This window comes from Neopsephotus bourkii, unplaced genomic scaffold (genome assembly GCF_033783945.1).
Source record: "Neopsephotus bourkii isolate Nb327-2 ecotype Australia unplaced genomic scaffold, CSIRO-AGI_Nbou_v1 NB_1760, whole genome shotgun sequence".
Taxonomy (NCBI): Eukaryota; Metazoa; Chordata; class Aves; order Psittaciformes; family Psittacidae; genus Neopsephotus; species Neopsephotus bourkii.
Genome location: NW_026902234.1, coordinates 8,395,501 through 8,412,210, shown reverse-complemented (window position 1 = coordinate 8,412,210; position 16,710 = coordinate 8,395,501). Strand labels below are relative to the sequence as shown.

The following is a 16,710-nucleotide window of genomic DNA, read 5'->3' as shown; positions in this document are numbered from 1 at the left end:
CCAAAACAAAGTCTGCTAATCTGCTACCTGATTATCTACATTTTTCTGTATTGATGGCGTTTGGTCTATATGTGTGCTTAAAAGAGCCCAGGCCTTACAGTTAGTGAGCAGTTTGGTATAGTTTACTGACTTTTCCAAGAGTACCTGTTGTAAGAGAGTTTTCTGATTGGTCTTGGCTATGCGAAGGTGTTGTTTCAAGCTTGCGATAGGTTTTAAAAGTGTAATATTAAATCTCAGCCAAACTTCTGTAAGCTACATCATTGTTATTTTCTTTGCGATTTTGTTCCTTTTCTCCTGTGTTGCTGTTAACAGGAAAGGAGGAAGAGGGTGATCAAGAGCAGAGGATTGACTGGCTTACATAGCATTTATGAAGAGCGTGATTGATAACATTGACTTAAATGATCCTATGATTCTGTGAAATCATGCTTATAATGCATTTATAGCTTAAATACCAGCACGTAACCTCCGTGCCTCTATACCTGGAAACTATATGTGCATTCAGTGTGAAGAGTTAGATAAACTCGTTGGGAGAAGCGCTGTGCTAATTTTTAGTTTGTGCATGTGTTCTAGGGTGTTGTCATGCAGCTGTGGTGGTACTGGAATCCCACGTATTTCCTGGCTGATTCTGCCAGTGTGGAGTGGTTATGTGGTGCCAATAAATTTTAATGGACAATTAGGCCAAGATAGCATAAATTGGCTGTATAGATGCTACATGTAATCAAAGCAAGTCCAAAATCAGATACTGCTTAGAAGTACAAAGCAAGTGCATTAAACCTCTTGAACTTTTATCTATTGACACTAACTAATTGTAAAGAATTCCATCTCTTTGGAAGTACAGGGCAAAGTACTTGAATCTGTTCTGTCTTAAAATACCCTGTAAGAAGTCCTGACTAAAGACATTCAGAGATAAAAAAAAGATATACTAGGAGAGATTGTGAAGTGAAATATAAACCTGATTTAAACAATTCAACTTGGAAGTAATCCTCAGTGTCTTCATCTGTTCTCTAAAGAGCCCATTATCAGGTTTAGAGATTAGGTGTACAATTACACCTGCTTCTGTAGGTCTTAATATAAAACTAATCATGTTGAAAATGGTTGGTTACTCAACCAACCAATGGTTGGTTATAGCTTTACATGAAACAAATAGCCACAGTGGTGATTTAGCAGAAGGCATTATTATACCAAGGGCACAGTGGCCCCAAGAAAGACCACAATTACAGACTTTTAGCTCCAAAATAATTTGTTTACTGTGTATATGTTTTTTTCACTTCAACAGGATGCATCGAGGCACTGTCAGGAGCACATCTCAGAGTTCACACCTCTTGCCTGTCTGAAAAGCCCAAGATACAGGAGCAGTGACTGCAGCAGCTCCCCAGCAAGAAGGTCTAATTCTCATTCTAAAAAAATGGTGTTTACGCACTGGAGAGGCATCGATTATTCAGTACTTCCATCTGTCTTTGGCTATTCAAATAGGCATTGCCGTCCCAGTGCAGGCTACCACTACAGTGGGTCAGGTTTGGAAACGTCCGTATGACAAAACACCAAGTGAAGCCTTTAAAAACTATTTATTTCTTTTTTCAGGAAACAAACATGTCACAGAAATATATTAAACTATACGTGGCTTTTGCAGTCTGAGGTAGTGTTCAGACAAACAGGATCAAAAGCTAGAAGTATGAACCCTTCCAGGCTAATAGGCCTCTTTTTATGTTTTCAACTACTGAAGCAATGAACAATCTGCACAGTCTGGTACTGTGAGACTGGTAGCACTAAAAATTCTCTTCATCCTGTGTCAAGAATTTTGTGCATTTACTGCTTCTGTCATCTTTAGTCATTTTCTTTGTTACTTGAAGTGTATAGTTTCAGTCAGTGACCTACATTTTGAGTTCAACAGGTTTAATTTTCAGCCAGAAACAATGACCTGTTATCTCCAATGAAAGTCTCCTAAATCATATTTAACAAGTACTGTTTCTGATTTTCCTCTGTCCTTTTTCTTTCTTTGCTCTTTCTGTAGAACAAACTGGTGTTTCCTCTGTGCAAATCTGCTTTCAAGAAACACTCTCTAATGCTCACTTCCTTGTAAGTGGCCAAATCAGGGCTAGGTCTGGTTTTCAGTTAGCTTTCCCCCATAGAAATATAGGCAAAACAATCCTTGTGTGGATTATGTACATGCTCTATGAAGTCAAGTTGGCTGTTAGGCAGGTAAATATCAATGTTAGTATCTACTTAAAACCTGAACGTAAGCATTTGGCCTAAAATGTCTTTCCAGATTTGTCAGAGGTGCAGATTACGCAGCATTCCCACTTCCTCTGCCTGTAATTATAGAATAGGCATAGCCAACAGCATTGTATATTAAACCCTTTTTGACACATTTATTTCTTTAAAGGAAGAAAGTTCCACATAAGCGACTCTTACTATCTGGAGTCATCCTCTTAATTTTTATGTGAGTTTTTGTGCGTGTATGGTTAAATACTGGCTAATCAGCTTAGTTAGATGTATTACAAAGCACGCAACTGTGAACTTTTGCAATCAAACCACGAGGTGGCACACGGCTGTTTATGAACCGTAGAACCGTAGTTGTGATACAGGAACTCGTTTGACTGCAACGATTCTGTCTAAGTGACTTTAAGAATGACAGCCAACTTGCACTTCTGTTTTCTCTGCTACATTTATGTTACCTGGCACTAATTCAGCTATTAGCTGTGTCCTTGTCTTGTTTCGTTAGTCCAGTGTTTTATTTTGGGGTGCAAAAATATCTGAAGGAGTAATCTGATTTCAGTCAATTTCAGCCTGGTGGTTAGAACCAATTCATGACTATAGTCATTATTAGATACCTCTGGGAGGACATTAGCTAGAAATCTCTGAAGTCAGAGCTGCAGCCTTTATTGGAAGACCTGGCCAAGACATTGTTAGTTGTATTTTGAATGGACCAGGGAGGCAGAGAAAAATTTTCCTGTTTGTGTTCTAAAAAAAAGAAAACCCAAAACACCAAAACAGATAGCTTACTCACTAAGTTAATTTTCACTAAAAGAAAAATCAACTTACTAGGAAATGTTGTTCACAATATTCTGGGTGGTTTTCACATTGAACAGTGGAATATTATTAAAATGGCCTGAGACAAGCAGAGATTGTAGAGTGAGTCGTGAAATTTTCTGTATACCAAAGAGAAGAGAATTTTAAGATGTGTAACGGGGAGCACCACAGCTGAAGGTATTTTACCATTTAACATGTAGCAAGCACTTTTAAGTTTCAAAGAATGTCCTCATAGTAGTATCACCTTGAAATACATATGTGTGGGGGTGCGGGTGTGTGTACATGTACTTGCCATTGCAGACTTGAATGTGGGTCAGTTAGAACCGTCCCCTACATAAAACACTGGTGTATATATTTTTAAAGAGTTAATATGGCTATAAATTTTATACCAGTAGCAGTGACAAATTTCTTGTGTGTAGTTAACAAATTATTTGTAATGTATTTTTTAGAAATCTTAAAATTGCCTTTGCACTGAAATATTTTTCATACTGTAGCTATTTATAAATCTGTTTTACGCATACATTTGTTAACACACCATTTCTATTTTTTTTTTAAGTATTGTTTTGAAGGCTTTTTTTATACCTATGAGTTTTTGGCCACTTCGATTTAGCTTAGCGTGGAGTTGTGGCTGAATGTTAAAATACTAATGAATGTCATACTAGAAATGCAGGTCTGCTGCTCAGTCTCACCCAAGCTATTGATGTTCCGTTGGGGTTTGCAATAGTGGAGAGGAAAGCGCTGTACTTCCAGCGCTGTGCTATTACTGCTGGCCTTTTTACTCTCTAAAGCCTCCTGCTTTTTTAATTATCTGAGTTCCATCTTTTAGCCTTAAATGAGATTTTTTGCTTGATGTTTTTGAAAATGCTGCATTCCTGTTCTGCCTACTAACAAAGCAGTTCATTGCAAACTTCATGTACCCCTGCACTTCAAAACTACTGACATTAGTCAGGCTGAAACACCTCTATAAGTGCTTGGGAAATTTCAGTTAAGCATGTCATTTTTGGGAGGAGAAAGAATGCTTGAATTTAAGTGGAAGTTTCTGCTTTGATTTAGCAATACTTTTACCTTGAAAAGTTGGTACGGTTTGCTTGTTAAAGTAGACCATTCAGTGAAAAAAAACCCATGCAACATCGACTGGGTTTCACTTGAGGTGCTTTTGCTTCAGTCTTTGTTACTATTGCCACACAAACAGAGTCCACTGCAGCAGCAGGTGTTACCGGGGAGTTCCATTGTAAATGGATCAGACGATACAAAGATGAAAAAATAGAAGTTAGCTCAAACTGCGCTAGAATGTTTTATTACGGCTGAGACCCTGAAAAGAGACAGATTTTTATGTATTAAAATTAATTAAAAAATTAAAGGGGAAAAGTATAAAAACCTATATAACTTCCTAACTTGCCTTGTTTAAACTGTTGCAGCTTTAACAGCATAGTGTCTCCATAACTGCTTCTGTAAATGTCTTGAAGCTGGTAAGCGCTAACCAAATGTACGTGACGACTTAGTATTTCAAGCTTTTTGGCCACTGAAGTTCATATATTCCTACAGTGGCTTGTGGCAAAAGACCTTTTTTGTTTTACCATGAATGATAATTGTTTATTCAGCCACTTAATGTAAAAGCTTACAGTTTACTTTCTTGCTTGCATTAGCCTGTTTGTGTTGACCCAACTGGCTTGCAAATGTGAAAGGAAACAAAAAACGTGTTAGTGGAGCAACTGCACTACTTTTCTTTTGGAAGCCAGTGGGATCATTGTGCTCATGCTACTGTCTGATAAAAAAGCTTTAATGGAAATTTGTGAAAGTATTATGAAAGTGAAAAGTACGTGATTCTACTTTGCAGACTAATCTAAAAATCCATTTATAGAGCTTTAACTTTTTACCTTCTGAAAATTCACAGAGTTTTAACCGGCGTTGTCTCCAACACATATTCTGTGTTGTGTACGCTCTGCATTTTAGATGTCCTTTCATGACCTAATGTAAAGTAGAATCTGCGGAAGCTGCTGTATGGGAGCTGGAGGGTAGTTCTCTGTGCATTAAACATTACAGATGTCTGTAGTCGTCAGCACCAAATACTGACACTTATTTTTAATTGTACAATTATAGGTGCATTTATTTGAAAATAAATTAGTCTTCAAATCAAATGTTTAGATTATCCTGTACCACCTGGTTTATTTGATTTGAAGAGTCAGTGTGTGAAGACATTACTGTAAAGTTTCTCTTCAGTGCTATTTTTAACATTTATTTCTGTAGATAACCAAATATAACTTGTTTATACTCAGTCACATTTTGGATCCTTATGTAGAATATATGAGCAGGAGACAAGAATCTGCTTGCAATAAATACAAACGTTCAAGACTGGTTTAAGTTTGCTCTTGAGTAATTAAAATCTAGTATAAATATGAGATGGTTTCATATTAGTCTGTAATAAAAAGTAAGTACATAACAGAAAACGGAATGAGTGTTTGATTCTGTTACTGGCTATGCTTGCAGTCACATTTATTATCAGAGAGTGTATGTAGTCATCTGATAAAACAAGCTAACAAGAAGGGAAATTTGGAGAGAACTGGAATGTGAGCAGTGCAGGCGGTTAGGGCAAAGGAATTGGTGTGAGTCCAGGAGAGCTTTGTTCCTCCTGCACAGACTGAGTAAGTACAGAAGTTATTTCCAGACTAAACCTGCGAGCTACACATGGGAAGATCTGTGTTTCCTGATGGTTCTGCTGTGCAGGGAACCCAGAGCTATCTTTCCTTTGGGCTTTGCCATCTGAATTGGCAGCGGTGCTCTCAGGCTTGTACAGAGCAGGATGAATGCACAGAAATGCCATCACTTACTTTAATTTGGTATTGCAGTACTGTGGGATTTTCAGTTGTGTCAAAACCGCTACAGACCTCACCATGCACTGACACGGTCAGGCTGAAGGTACCTTCAGCAAGCCTCTACAAAGCCCCTCAGAGCAGTAGGTGCCTTTCACTCTGAGGCTGTGTAGAATCCTTGAGCACTTTGTATGTTGATCTCGCACTTCCTATAATGAAGATTTCAGAAGAATGGGTTTGTATGTATTATGAACCCTTTTATCCAGACATTAGAAGCATACCGGGCCCATCTCCCTTTTTCTGCATCAAGAAATCCTGTGTTTGTACTGAATGATCTTCTGGAGAAGGTAGTTTGAGGGGAAAAGGTAAATATGGAAGATGCTTTTCTTTTTGTTCATGCAATGAACAAAACAAAATTGCATAAATTGCAATTAGATAGAAATATTGAAACTGTTTTTGAAAAGAAGACGTGATGATGCATCTGGATTTCAGGAAGAACACAGTAGCAAGAGGAACAGATGAATTTATAAGTAGACAACTATTTTATGTACAAATATGTTTGTTTAAAGGAAAAAGATAGCAAGTCAGTAGTTTCTGAACAGTCTTCTAAATTGAATACCTTTTGTTTTCCTTCAGCTCTTTAAATTATGCTCTTTTAGTAAGTTACATTGTAAAAATAATTGAAAACCTGTTTACATTACATACATTTATTAATACCCCATTTTTTCCTGCACTATGTGCAATACTGCTGTATAAAATCTTTCCTGAAAGTTATTTCTATATGAAGTGAGATAGGTTGGGAAGTTTCCTAGGTTTGTTTTCTGCGTATCCCAATTACCTCAGGTGATACTCTACAGGAATTTAGAAACAGTATTCGACCAAGTTGTTCAAAGCTCCATCCAACCTGGACGTGGAGAAACCTGGTCTAGTGCAAGGTGTCCCTGCCCATGGCAGGGCTGGTGGGGGTAAATGATCTTTAAGATCCCTTCCAACCCAAACCATTCTGTGATTTGAATGAAGTGTTGTTGGTGTGTCCATTTCTATTACACAGACTTACAGATCTTTTCATTTTAATTTTAATTTCATTCAAATGCTAAAGCATCAGTTGTAGCCATTCAAAAGCTTCACTTACATAAGCATGAAGTGATAGGACAGGGATAAAACCAAATACAGCCATTAACTCATTTCATTATGTAGACCAGTTTATCAGATGCCTAATATCCCCATCTAGGTTGAGATGTGTTTAACAGAGAATTACAGTGTGTGATCAGTTCTATAGTAAATTAATAGCAGCAACTCTTATTGCTTTAAGTGTTCATTTTCCATTTAAAGGAGACAAATAGGAGTAATATTCAATTTTAAATCATCAAAAGGTTTGTTGTTGTTTTCCATTATTCATTTTGGTTAAGAAATCTTATGGTGCATTAAGCCTTTAAAAATTACATAGGATGCAGTGTTCTGCTAGGCTCGGAGGCTCCCTGATCGGATTGTATCAGAAGAACTGTTAACATCCATTCTCCTTATTTAATGTGGGAAAACCTGATGCACTCCTTGTTCCTAACAAGAAAGGCAGTGTTAACAGTTGTTCAAAAAGCACATCAACACTTCCTTACATTCAGATTTTAAACATATCTTGTGAAGATACCTCACACTGAAGCGGTAATTTGAAAGATAGATCTTACAATCTAATAAACACTTGAGTTTTAGAAAGGAAGGGAAACAAGCCCAGGCCCAAGGTTGTTGAAGACCATCGAGTGGTATGCTGACTTTATTTCAGAAAGTACTTCCAGCCGTATGTAAAACATAGGTAAACATCTAGAGAACATCTTTCTTAACATGAGATTTTACTCCTAAAGCTGACAAATGTAGTTGAAATCTTTGTGATTGTACACAATTTGCAGTCCTTTGCTGCCGTCTGCACAGAAAAGTTGCATTCATGGTATTGCAGCCAAGAGCTTTTAATATGCAGCAATTAAAAAGATTCTGTAAATCATAGTACCAGTGCTGGCTAAGTTAGTTGGTCTAAATATAATAATTTATACTACAGGCATTTCAAGAGTTTTGGGGGAAGGGAGGCGGGGGGGAGGGTGTTGAGGTCTCTGATCTTGTTTCCTTGTCGTAAAACTAAGCAAAATGTGACTCCCAGTGTCTCTCATGTAAAACTGAACATCCTGAATTGGAAGGGACCCACTAGGACCACAGAGTCCAACTCCAGCTAGCGCAACCTAAAAGTTAAGCCATAGATCTAAGAGTTGTCTGAATGCTTCTTGAATGCCAAGAAGCTTGGGGCTGTGACTGCTTCTCTGGGGAGTTTGTTCCAGTGCTTGACCTCTCTCTTCACGAAGAACTTTTCCTGATGTCCAGTCTGAACAGCTTTAAGCTGTTCTCTTGCACCCTATCATGAGACACCAGAGAGAAGAACCAGCACCTTACTCCTTGCTCCTCTTATGAGGTAGCTGTAGGCAGCAATGAGGTTACCCTTCAGGCTCCTCTAAGCTGAACAAACAAAGAGTCCTCAGCCACTCCTCAGAAGTCATCTCCTCCTGTCATCTTACCATCTTTGTTGCTCTCCTTTGGCCACATTATATTTTCACATCCTTTCTGTATTGTTAGGCCCAAAACTGCAGCCAGGACTTGAAGGGAGGCCACACCAGTGCTGTACTGTATGCAGTCTGATCGGTAATGCAGAGTTTGAGGGGATTTGGAGCAACTGCTTCAACTAGCCAGCAGGAAGAACTTCAGTAAAAGCAAGCATACACAGTTAAGGGATGGGGTTAGTTGGGCCACACCTTTGAGTAAGTAAAAAATGTGCATGTGGAGGGAAAAGAAGAAAAAGCTGGATGAAACTGAGAATTGTCTACCTAGAGGGTAAGACCGGGGTTTCAAACTTTAATGCCTGCTCTACTCTTGTTCTCCCTGTAGGTCAGAAATAGGATACATGTATTTACGTTTCCCCTTTCTTGCCTCCTACCTAGTACCCGAAATGCTGGGGTACCTTCTTTCCCCCAGAAGTCTATTTTAGCACTCCATGCTTCATTATAAAGGAAGAAACCATTCTTGCCATGTTTGAGCAAAACATAGTCCCATATGTGGTAACGAGATCTCTCGCTCTCTCTTTCATATTGTCCTGGAGGAGCATTTAGCAGGCAAACCAGCAGGTCTGAAGCTTTATGGTCACCACCACAATGGTTACTTCCTTGGTTGGTTCTGTGCAAGAAATACTCAAACATGCAACAAATACCATGAAACACACGCAGTGTGAATGTCACGTGGCAGATAATGTCTCATCTTCCTTCTGTACTCAGCTCTCTTGCTTTTCCTGGGTCTCTTTCTAAGCAAATTAAGACTCAAAATAAGCTCATCTGTCCTTTTATCTACTGAAATTCAACATGTTTTGGAAATTAACCCTCACTCTACTGAGTCCATATAAATGGAGCTGGTTGCTCTGAACAGATACATGGTCTCATGGATTTATTTTTGTTTGTTTGTTTTCCTCATGAAAAGTTGTGATTTGAAAGTGTTGGTGAAAAAAAGAATTTTTAACCCACTGAGTTTATTGCAAACTACCTGTATCTTATGATTTTGCCTTGAGTGACACATTACCTGACCACTCACATGTTGAGGGTCTCCAGGAAGAATCTTTTTTAAGAGTGATAGTATTTTTAAGACAGAGATTTGAAGGTACTGTAGCCAGGGAATGGCTATTTAAATTCTAACACCATCTCCTTCAAATAAATTCTTAGATCTGAAAGATATATTTCCCTCATATTGATCTGGTTCTGCATCCACCATGATATATCCTTCAAATAACTTTGGGCAATATGCCACCATCCTGAGCCCACAGATCTTTCCGTCATAACCTATCTGAAGAATACTCATGCACTCCACTTTGGCATCTTGTATTTCCCGATGCAGGTCATTCGAACCATCTGCCAAACCTTTATTTCCAAATACGTATGAACAGTGAAATACTGAAAGTTGAGAGATTATCTTAATTTCAGTGGCAACTAATTTTCTCATTCGAGAAGTCTCCACCCTTACTCATTGTTTAAGAGCCACTGCTATTTTAGAACAGTAAATTGGTTTCTAGGCAGTACTCATGTTTTTCATGAGGTTAATATTCAACCACCCGATTAACTATTAACCGCTTCAGTTTATGAAGGCTTACATTCCCTTTATATTTCCAAGGGATGCATGCTTACCAATTCTGATTTGTCATAATTAATTTTATACCCAGGTGTTGAACCAAGATGGTATGTTTGGAATTCTACTGATTTAGGGAGGAAAGTGGATATTGTGCAAAAAGTGCATACCACAGCTGCCAGGCAGTATAGATCCTGCCATACCTTGTTACTGCTCTGCCTTCTCATCCATAGGGTGGACATTCCAGTTGTTATATTAAAGCATGTTGACTTGGGAATTAGGGAAGTCATGAAGTAACGAAAACTAAGTTTCACTGATCCACAGTATAGTTCAGGCATCCTCACATGGAACTTCCATTTTGAACATTTGTCTGCAACTCATCTCTTACATTACTGTTTCACAGACATTTCATCTTCTGCCATGTTGCATCACTCTTCACAGGGTTCATGGGCTGTGAATCCATTTATTCTGAATCCATTTATTCTCTACCACCATGGGATGCAGTCAAAACTAACATGCTCTTCCTTACAAATATTTTTAAAGACAGTCCATGGTTTTCTCCAGTCCCAAACAATTTCCTTAACTATTAGTCTTCACCATTATGTTCCAGCTATTTCACACCGTACAGCCCAAAATTCTGATCTGCAGTTTGTGTTTCCAACAGAAGACACAAGCACTCATAACTTTGAAATCCCTTCCTTACATACTGCAGACCAAAGCACACCTTCTTTCTAGTCCCAGGAACTTTTCCACTCTCTTCCTCCCTCTCTGAGTAAGCCAAGGCAGGAGTTAAGTGAGAGCTGTGTATTTGAACAAGTAAACACCAAAATACAATCCAAGAACCTAGGCAGGAGGTTCAGGTTCAGATACTTAGAGCTGTGTGTTTGCAAAGCAGGTGTCTAAGCTCCCACATCAGCCAGCAGTAGATTCCCTTTGAGATGATACACTGAGAATAAGAACAAACGGTACCTACAGTATATTTTTAATCATGACATTCAGCCCAAGCCCTTTAGTGTGTATTATATTTGTTTGTCAGGCATTAAGAAGGTATTCACTAACAGTACCAAATCTAAGCATAGTGAACTCCATTAAAGGTTTCAGTTCTTTTTTAAACTCTTAGGAAGGGCAAGAAAAAAATCAGCTGGGAGGGAATGAAAACATACATGTCAAAGGATATTTTGCATCCATGTCTAAAAAAAAATAAAAGATAAAATATTCTCAGTGCCTTCTGTCACTATGACAACATAGGCACAGAGACACACAGAGTTAAATATGAACAGTGAAGGATAGGATTTGGGCTCTTGCGCAAGCCATTAGCAGGACGGAATTACAGCTTCATCCTCCCACATGATTTTTGTTGCCCATGGCCATGTCCCCAGTACACAGATTAGACACTAATCTTATTTACCTGTCAAGGTCTGGTGTTTGCAGCCTGAGGCTGTGGGGTTTTGTAGGACCTAATCATCTTTACAGTCCCAGGTCTTCAGCCAGGCATCTTCCTCCTTCCATTTAGATGTATTCCCCACTCTGGATTACAGGCAGATCTCCCAGTCCTCCCAACACCTTTAATGGATGTGGACTGCTACTAAGAGGCCTTGTCTGACTCTTACAACCCTGAAAGGAAGGAAGGGAGGAGAGGAAAGAGAATCATATGCTCCACACATCGGATATGCTTTCATAGGCACCAGAAGTTGCAAGAGTCTGATTCTGTGCCAGCCACCAATGTAAACAACAGGACAGATTTTCCATAGGCACTTCCAGCATGAATTTGATGGAAATCTCACATATTTGCCAAATCAGCGTACAGGGAGATGCTGCCCTGTAGATTTCCCCATGCCTGTAGGAAACCACCTTTGTCTTGTGACAAGCGGTTGAGATTGTGTTGCTGAAGAAGAGCCATACACAGCTTTTCATGCCCCTTCTGGAACCTCTGCTGGGCAGCGTAGCTATGGAAAGTACCAACTGCACAAACACTGCCTGCTTTGTGCCACTAGTGATTTCCACACAGTGTCGGTTCGAGTAGGATGAAAAATTCTGACAGAAAAACTCTGAAACTCTGATTAGAATTGAAACCTCTGAAATCCCAGAAAACCCTTGTGGGATTTCAGGGTTTTTAATTTGCCTTTTTAGAGCAATATAAATGAAGAGTCTTCGTCCACATTAGCTATAGTTTCCCTTAGTCCCTGCTCCTAGCGCAACAGATTTCTTACCACCTTTCAATAAAGAGGTCCCACACGAAAGGATTCCCCCTTAGCCCTGGAGATCACGTTCTTCCTGGCTTATTCATTCCTCTTACAAGGCTTGAGCGCATCTTCACTTTCGTTCCAGTGACTGGCTCAGGGGATCATGCCAATGAATGGTAGAAGACTTGCAATGAACGACTTCATTTCCACACCCCCGTGTGTCTTCCCATGGGTTGTAAAAAGTCTCCCATCCTACCACCTGGTTTTTACAGCCCAGTGCTTTACAGTACAATGCTTTTTGATCAAAATGTGCTCAGGAAGGGCATTGAGGAGCAGCTGGTGCTCCCATTTCTTTTTTCCTGTAGCTTTCCTCCTATTCAATGCACAGATTTGAGTGTCTTGTCCATTCAATTCCTCCCCAAGCCAGTTCTTTTTGAGCTGCAATCCCATTTGTTATGGCAATCATCCTGTGCTTCGCTAAGAATTCTGGTGGGTTCAAAATCATCATCCAGCCATAGCAAGCTGAATCTTCAGCAGCGCCCTTTTGATAAAAACTGACTCGCTATAGGCTAAAAGGACAACTATGGGCTATGCTGGTATTTCTAGCACATTCCACTTCAGCCATAGAGCAACTCTAAAATCAATAGTCTTTCTATTATTTATGGAGAGTCTGCTGTTATTTTTAGTGAGTTCTTAGGATTTGGTTTAAGGTAAATATTTCATACCAGAGGAGGAAGAATTTCTGGAGCTGCTTTACCCCATCAGAAAGCAGAGTATGATTGCACCATGTCCCCTGAGCCTATGAGTCATGTTTGTTGATGTTCATGGTTTAATAAGAAGACAGGCTAGGTTTTCTGGTAACATGTTTTGCTCAAAAACATGGCACTGTGCAGCCTACCAATGGGATTCTTGAAAGTCTGGGCTCTTCTTTTTCCCAGTTTATCACATTTCCATTACACTTGCCACTAATAAATCGTTCAGCCCAGTGCTTTATTACAGTTGCTCTGATTATTATTTTTCAGATTGCCTTTGTTATAATTTTATTTTACATCATTCACTAATTATTGCCACAGTTATAAGAAAGTTAATCATTGTCAGTCTATGTAAAAACCTATAAAAGAATAACTTTGAATTTCTTCTTCTTCCCTGTGGACATTCATTACTAGTTTTTCTCATCATGTTTCACAAATGTTCCTAGCATACCCTGGAGAACTTCTCCAAGCAACAGCTTTGAAGCTTAATTTTCTGTGTATTTTTTTCTCAGCAGAATACTATGACTTTACAGACACTTTCTGATTCTGTATTAGATGTGGCTTAGACCAGTTGCTCAATAAAGAAAGGTCTCAGGTATCTGAGAGACATAATTCATGTAATCTCACCCTGAAAGCCAACCTGTTGCCATTTTGGAGCCCCTCCAGACCTCGTAACTGGCAGAAAGGGGTACAGCTTACACCAACATTACTTCTTCCTACAGCACTGTAGTTAGTTCTGCTCTTGCTTGAAATACGTGCATGTAGAATCACACCAGACCACACAGCACACATAAGAATGATGCCTCATTCACAGAATCACAGAATGATTAGGTCTGTAAGGAACCTCTGGAGATCATCTAGTCCACCTTCCCTGACAAGGCAGAGCAGGTTACATAGGAACGCATCCATGCAGGTTTTGAATGTCTCCAGAGGGAGACTCCACAACCTCCTGGGCAGCCTGCTCCAGTGCTCTGCCATCCTCAATGTAAAGAAGTTCTTTCTCACGTTGATGTGAAACTTCTTGTATTTTAGTTTATGGCCATTGCTCCTCATCCTCTCACTGGACACCACTGAAAAGAGTCTGGCACCACCCTCTGGCATCTGCCTTTGAGATATTGATATGCATTCATGAGACCCCCTCTCAGTCTTCTCTAAACAGAGGTATTATCTAGATAGCTTTGTACACCTCTTCTTACTCCTTACAATTTAGATGCATCCTAGAGTGTTCTTCAGAGAAATCTGGCAACAGGCCTGGGGCACTAGACAGGGAAAAGTGAACTCCTGAACTAACGGCCCTTCACTGCAAGTACTCAACCTGACTCCCAAAGCACAGCTATGCCAGCGAGTGAAGAGTTTGTCCATTCACAGTCTGCAACATCTGTGCAATAGATGAGCACATCCAGCACCTCAGCATTTGTTAGATCTTTCTGGGATTTCTCTTCCCAGCTTTGTTTTGAGCTGGTTTAAAAAAAAAAAAATTAAAAAAATTAAAATCAACAAAACTCACCCCATATTTATTTATAGCACTTGCACATTTGTCAGGGCACCAGGAATAGAAGGTACATATGTTTGACAGAGGTACTCCATATACAATTTTTGTAAGAGCCATAATGTGTCATTGGCTTACAATTCCTAGGAATCCCATCCGACCCCTATTTAGGATGTATACCTTAAGTTGACTCAACCTCATTCCAACCCACTTTTACCTTCAGCTGTTGTAATGAAAAAGCACACATTTGCTCTAGTGGCTTACTTACTTTAGTTATTAATTTCTTCAGAACTTCTAAATGCCATCTGTGCTTGACATTTGCTTCAAACTTAACTGCTTCCTTGCTGAAATTCACTCCTGCTTCTTCGCAAGGCCAGAAACAAAAGAGTATTTTCCATGGAATACAGCATTCATATCAAAGCCAATATTATATTTCATTTAATGCAGAAGAAATAACCTTTCTGAGGAAACAAAAGAAAGGTTATTCATAATGATATAGATCTTTCCATCAATTCCGACACTACTGGCCAAAGGAACTGTGCCTTCTTTTGTGCAGAGATCTCTGCAGAAATCCTGCTTGATCGAAGAAGACTCAGATCTTTCTGCCCGACCTGACCTCTCATTGCTTGAAATCAGCCAGTGGTGAGGTTCTGATTTGACACAGAACTCAGTGGGGATCACCCAAGTCAAACCCTTCATGTTTCTACTTGCAAATAAAGCAGGTCAAGCACTGTCCTTTGGCACAGGAACCAGCTGGCACAGCATGGCTTGCATATGCACAACTAAACTCTCTTGTCTCCTGAAATAGGTCAGCTGCATGCAGATGGTCTGCTGGGAACAGCCCCTGGCCCATCCCAAACCATGAGCTGCACTGGGAATTGCTTCAGAGACTGCTAGTTTGGTAGGATGGAACCACGCTGGGGACACTGCCACCAAGGAAACAGTGTAGAGGATGACCATGTGCCATGGTTTAAGCCTGAACCCTATCCCTGTTAAGTCCACTGCTATAGGGGTAGCTGTAGGGCTAGAGATCAAAAAGTGCCTGTAACGCTAAACAGAACTGAAATCTAAATTGTAAGTTTTATTGACGTCTCCCCTGTGCTTCACAGGCTCTTCTTTCAAAGCTATTTTTGACAGTATCTCCAAATTAAAGCGTCCCATCTGCTCTTTCATGTCATTAATTGTCCCTTTTCCCTGGCCAACCAATCAGATCTTTTCAACCAACACTGAAAACATCCTTGTGAGGTACTGAAAACAAATAATAAAATAAACAGTGACCTATCTGAATCTGCACTTTCTCTCCACGGAATCCCCTGTTCTGCAGTGAAGTGTTGTAGGATCAACTTTTCCCATTGCACACTGTGGCATGAGGTATCTCGTGCAGCATGGTTACTGCTAAGGCTACTCGATTACCTCCTTGCATCTCAGGTTCTGTCTGACCCCCATTTTGGGTTAAGCTGCTGTAAGAAGCCACTGGACACTGAAACCTTGTTTCTTTAAGCCATTTCCTGACTCTACCGTGGGTCACCACGTTTTAAGAAAGAGCATTTCAGGCTAAGACAACAGCTGTACACAGCATATCTCTGTCATCTGATGAATTTCTGAAAACCAAATGCATCTCACTCAAGAAAGTACGAGAAGTAAATGGTAACCCTCCCTTGCCCTTAGTCCTGGAACACTCTTCCTGGGAAATTAGTTTCCGAAACCTGTGGTTCGGTTATGAGGAATGTAAACCATCACTGTTGCAGCAACAAAAATGCGGAGAGTAGTGTGGAAGACTGCTGACTGCCTGAGAGAAGGCACTGGGAAGTGTATCTCAGAGCTATGCACACATCTTGGGTGCTTCCCCTGAGGCACTCGCTTTCTCTGCAGCTCCCATCCTCCACGTGTTGATACATCATCACTATTTTGCTTATAGGTAAAGTTTTTATAGTTTGGGATACCCAAATAAGAAAACAAATTCATGCTGTTGGTTGGTTTGTGGCTTTTTTTGTTTTCTTTTTCTTTTCATAATGCAAAACCGAATCCAATTCCAGCTGCTCAGTTGTCTGATTAAGATGCAAACACCAAAAGCGGCTATCTTCACGTACAGGGATAAAGGCAAAGTACAGTGCTGGAAGCTGAACACTGAAATACCAGGAAACGTCAGAATCGCGGCTGAAAAACTTTGGCCAGGTCGTACATCTGTGCTCTGATCGTAGTTCCCAAAGACAAAGCGATGCTCCTAGGGGTAGTAACTACTTTCCTTGGAAACGACCGCTTTCCCTAGGAAGAGGCACGTGAAGAGCCCAACTCCGACACTG

General features: G+C 39.9%; 1 protein-coding gene across 6 annotated transcripts in view; it reads left to right on the top strand.

Moving 5' to 3' along the window:
* The window catches only part of ATP11A (ATPase phospholipid transporting 11A), a 117,832-nt gene extending 112,355 nt beyond the window's left edge, over positions 1 to 5,477 (top strand). For 2 of the 6 annotated variants that reach the window (XR_009729152.1, XM_061377779.1), the window contains one exon: positions 1,277 to 1,411. Coding sequence is in view for 2 of the 6 variants with exons in the window: in XM_061377777.1 (XP_061233761.1) it covers positions 1,277 to 1,534 (258 nt within the window). In the remaining 4 variants the exon portion in view is untranslated. Of the gene's footprint in view, positions 1 to 1,276 lie in introns of all 6 variants that reach the window. The other 4 variants (XM_061377777.1, XM_061377776.1, XM_061377780.1 and 1 more) reach the window with 3 other exon arrangements.
* The last annotated feature ends 11,233 nt before the right edge of the window (positions 5,478 to 16,710 follow it).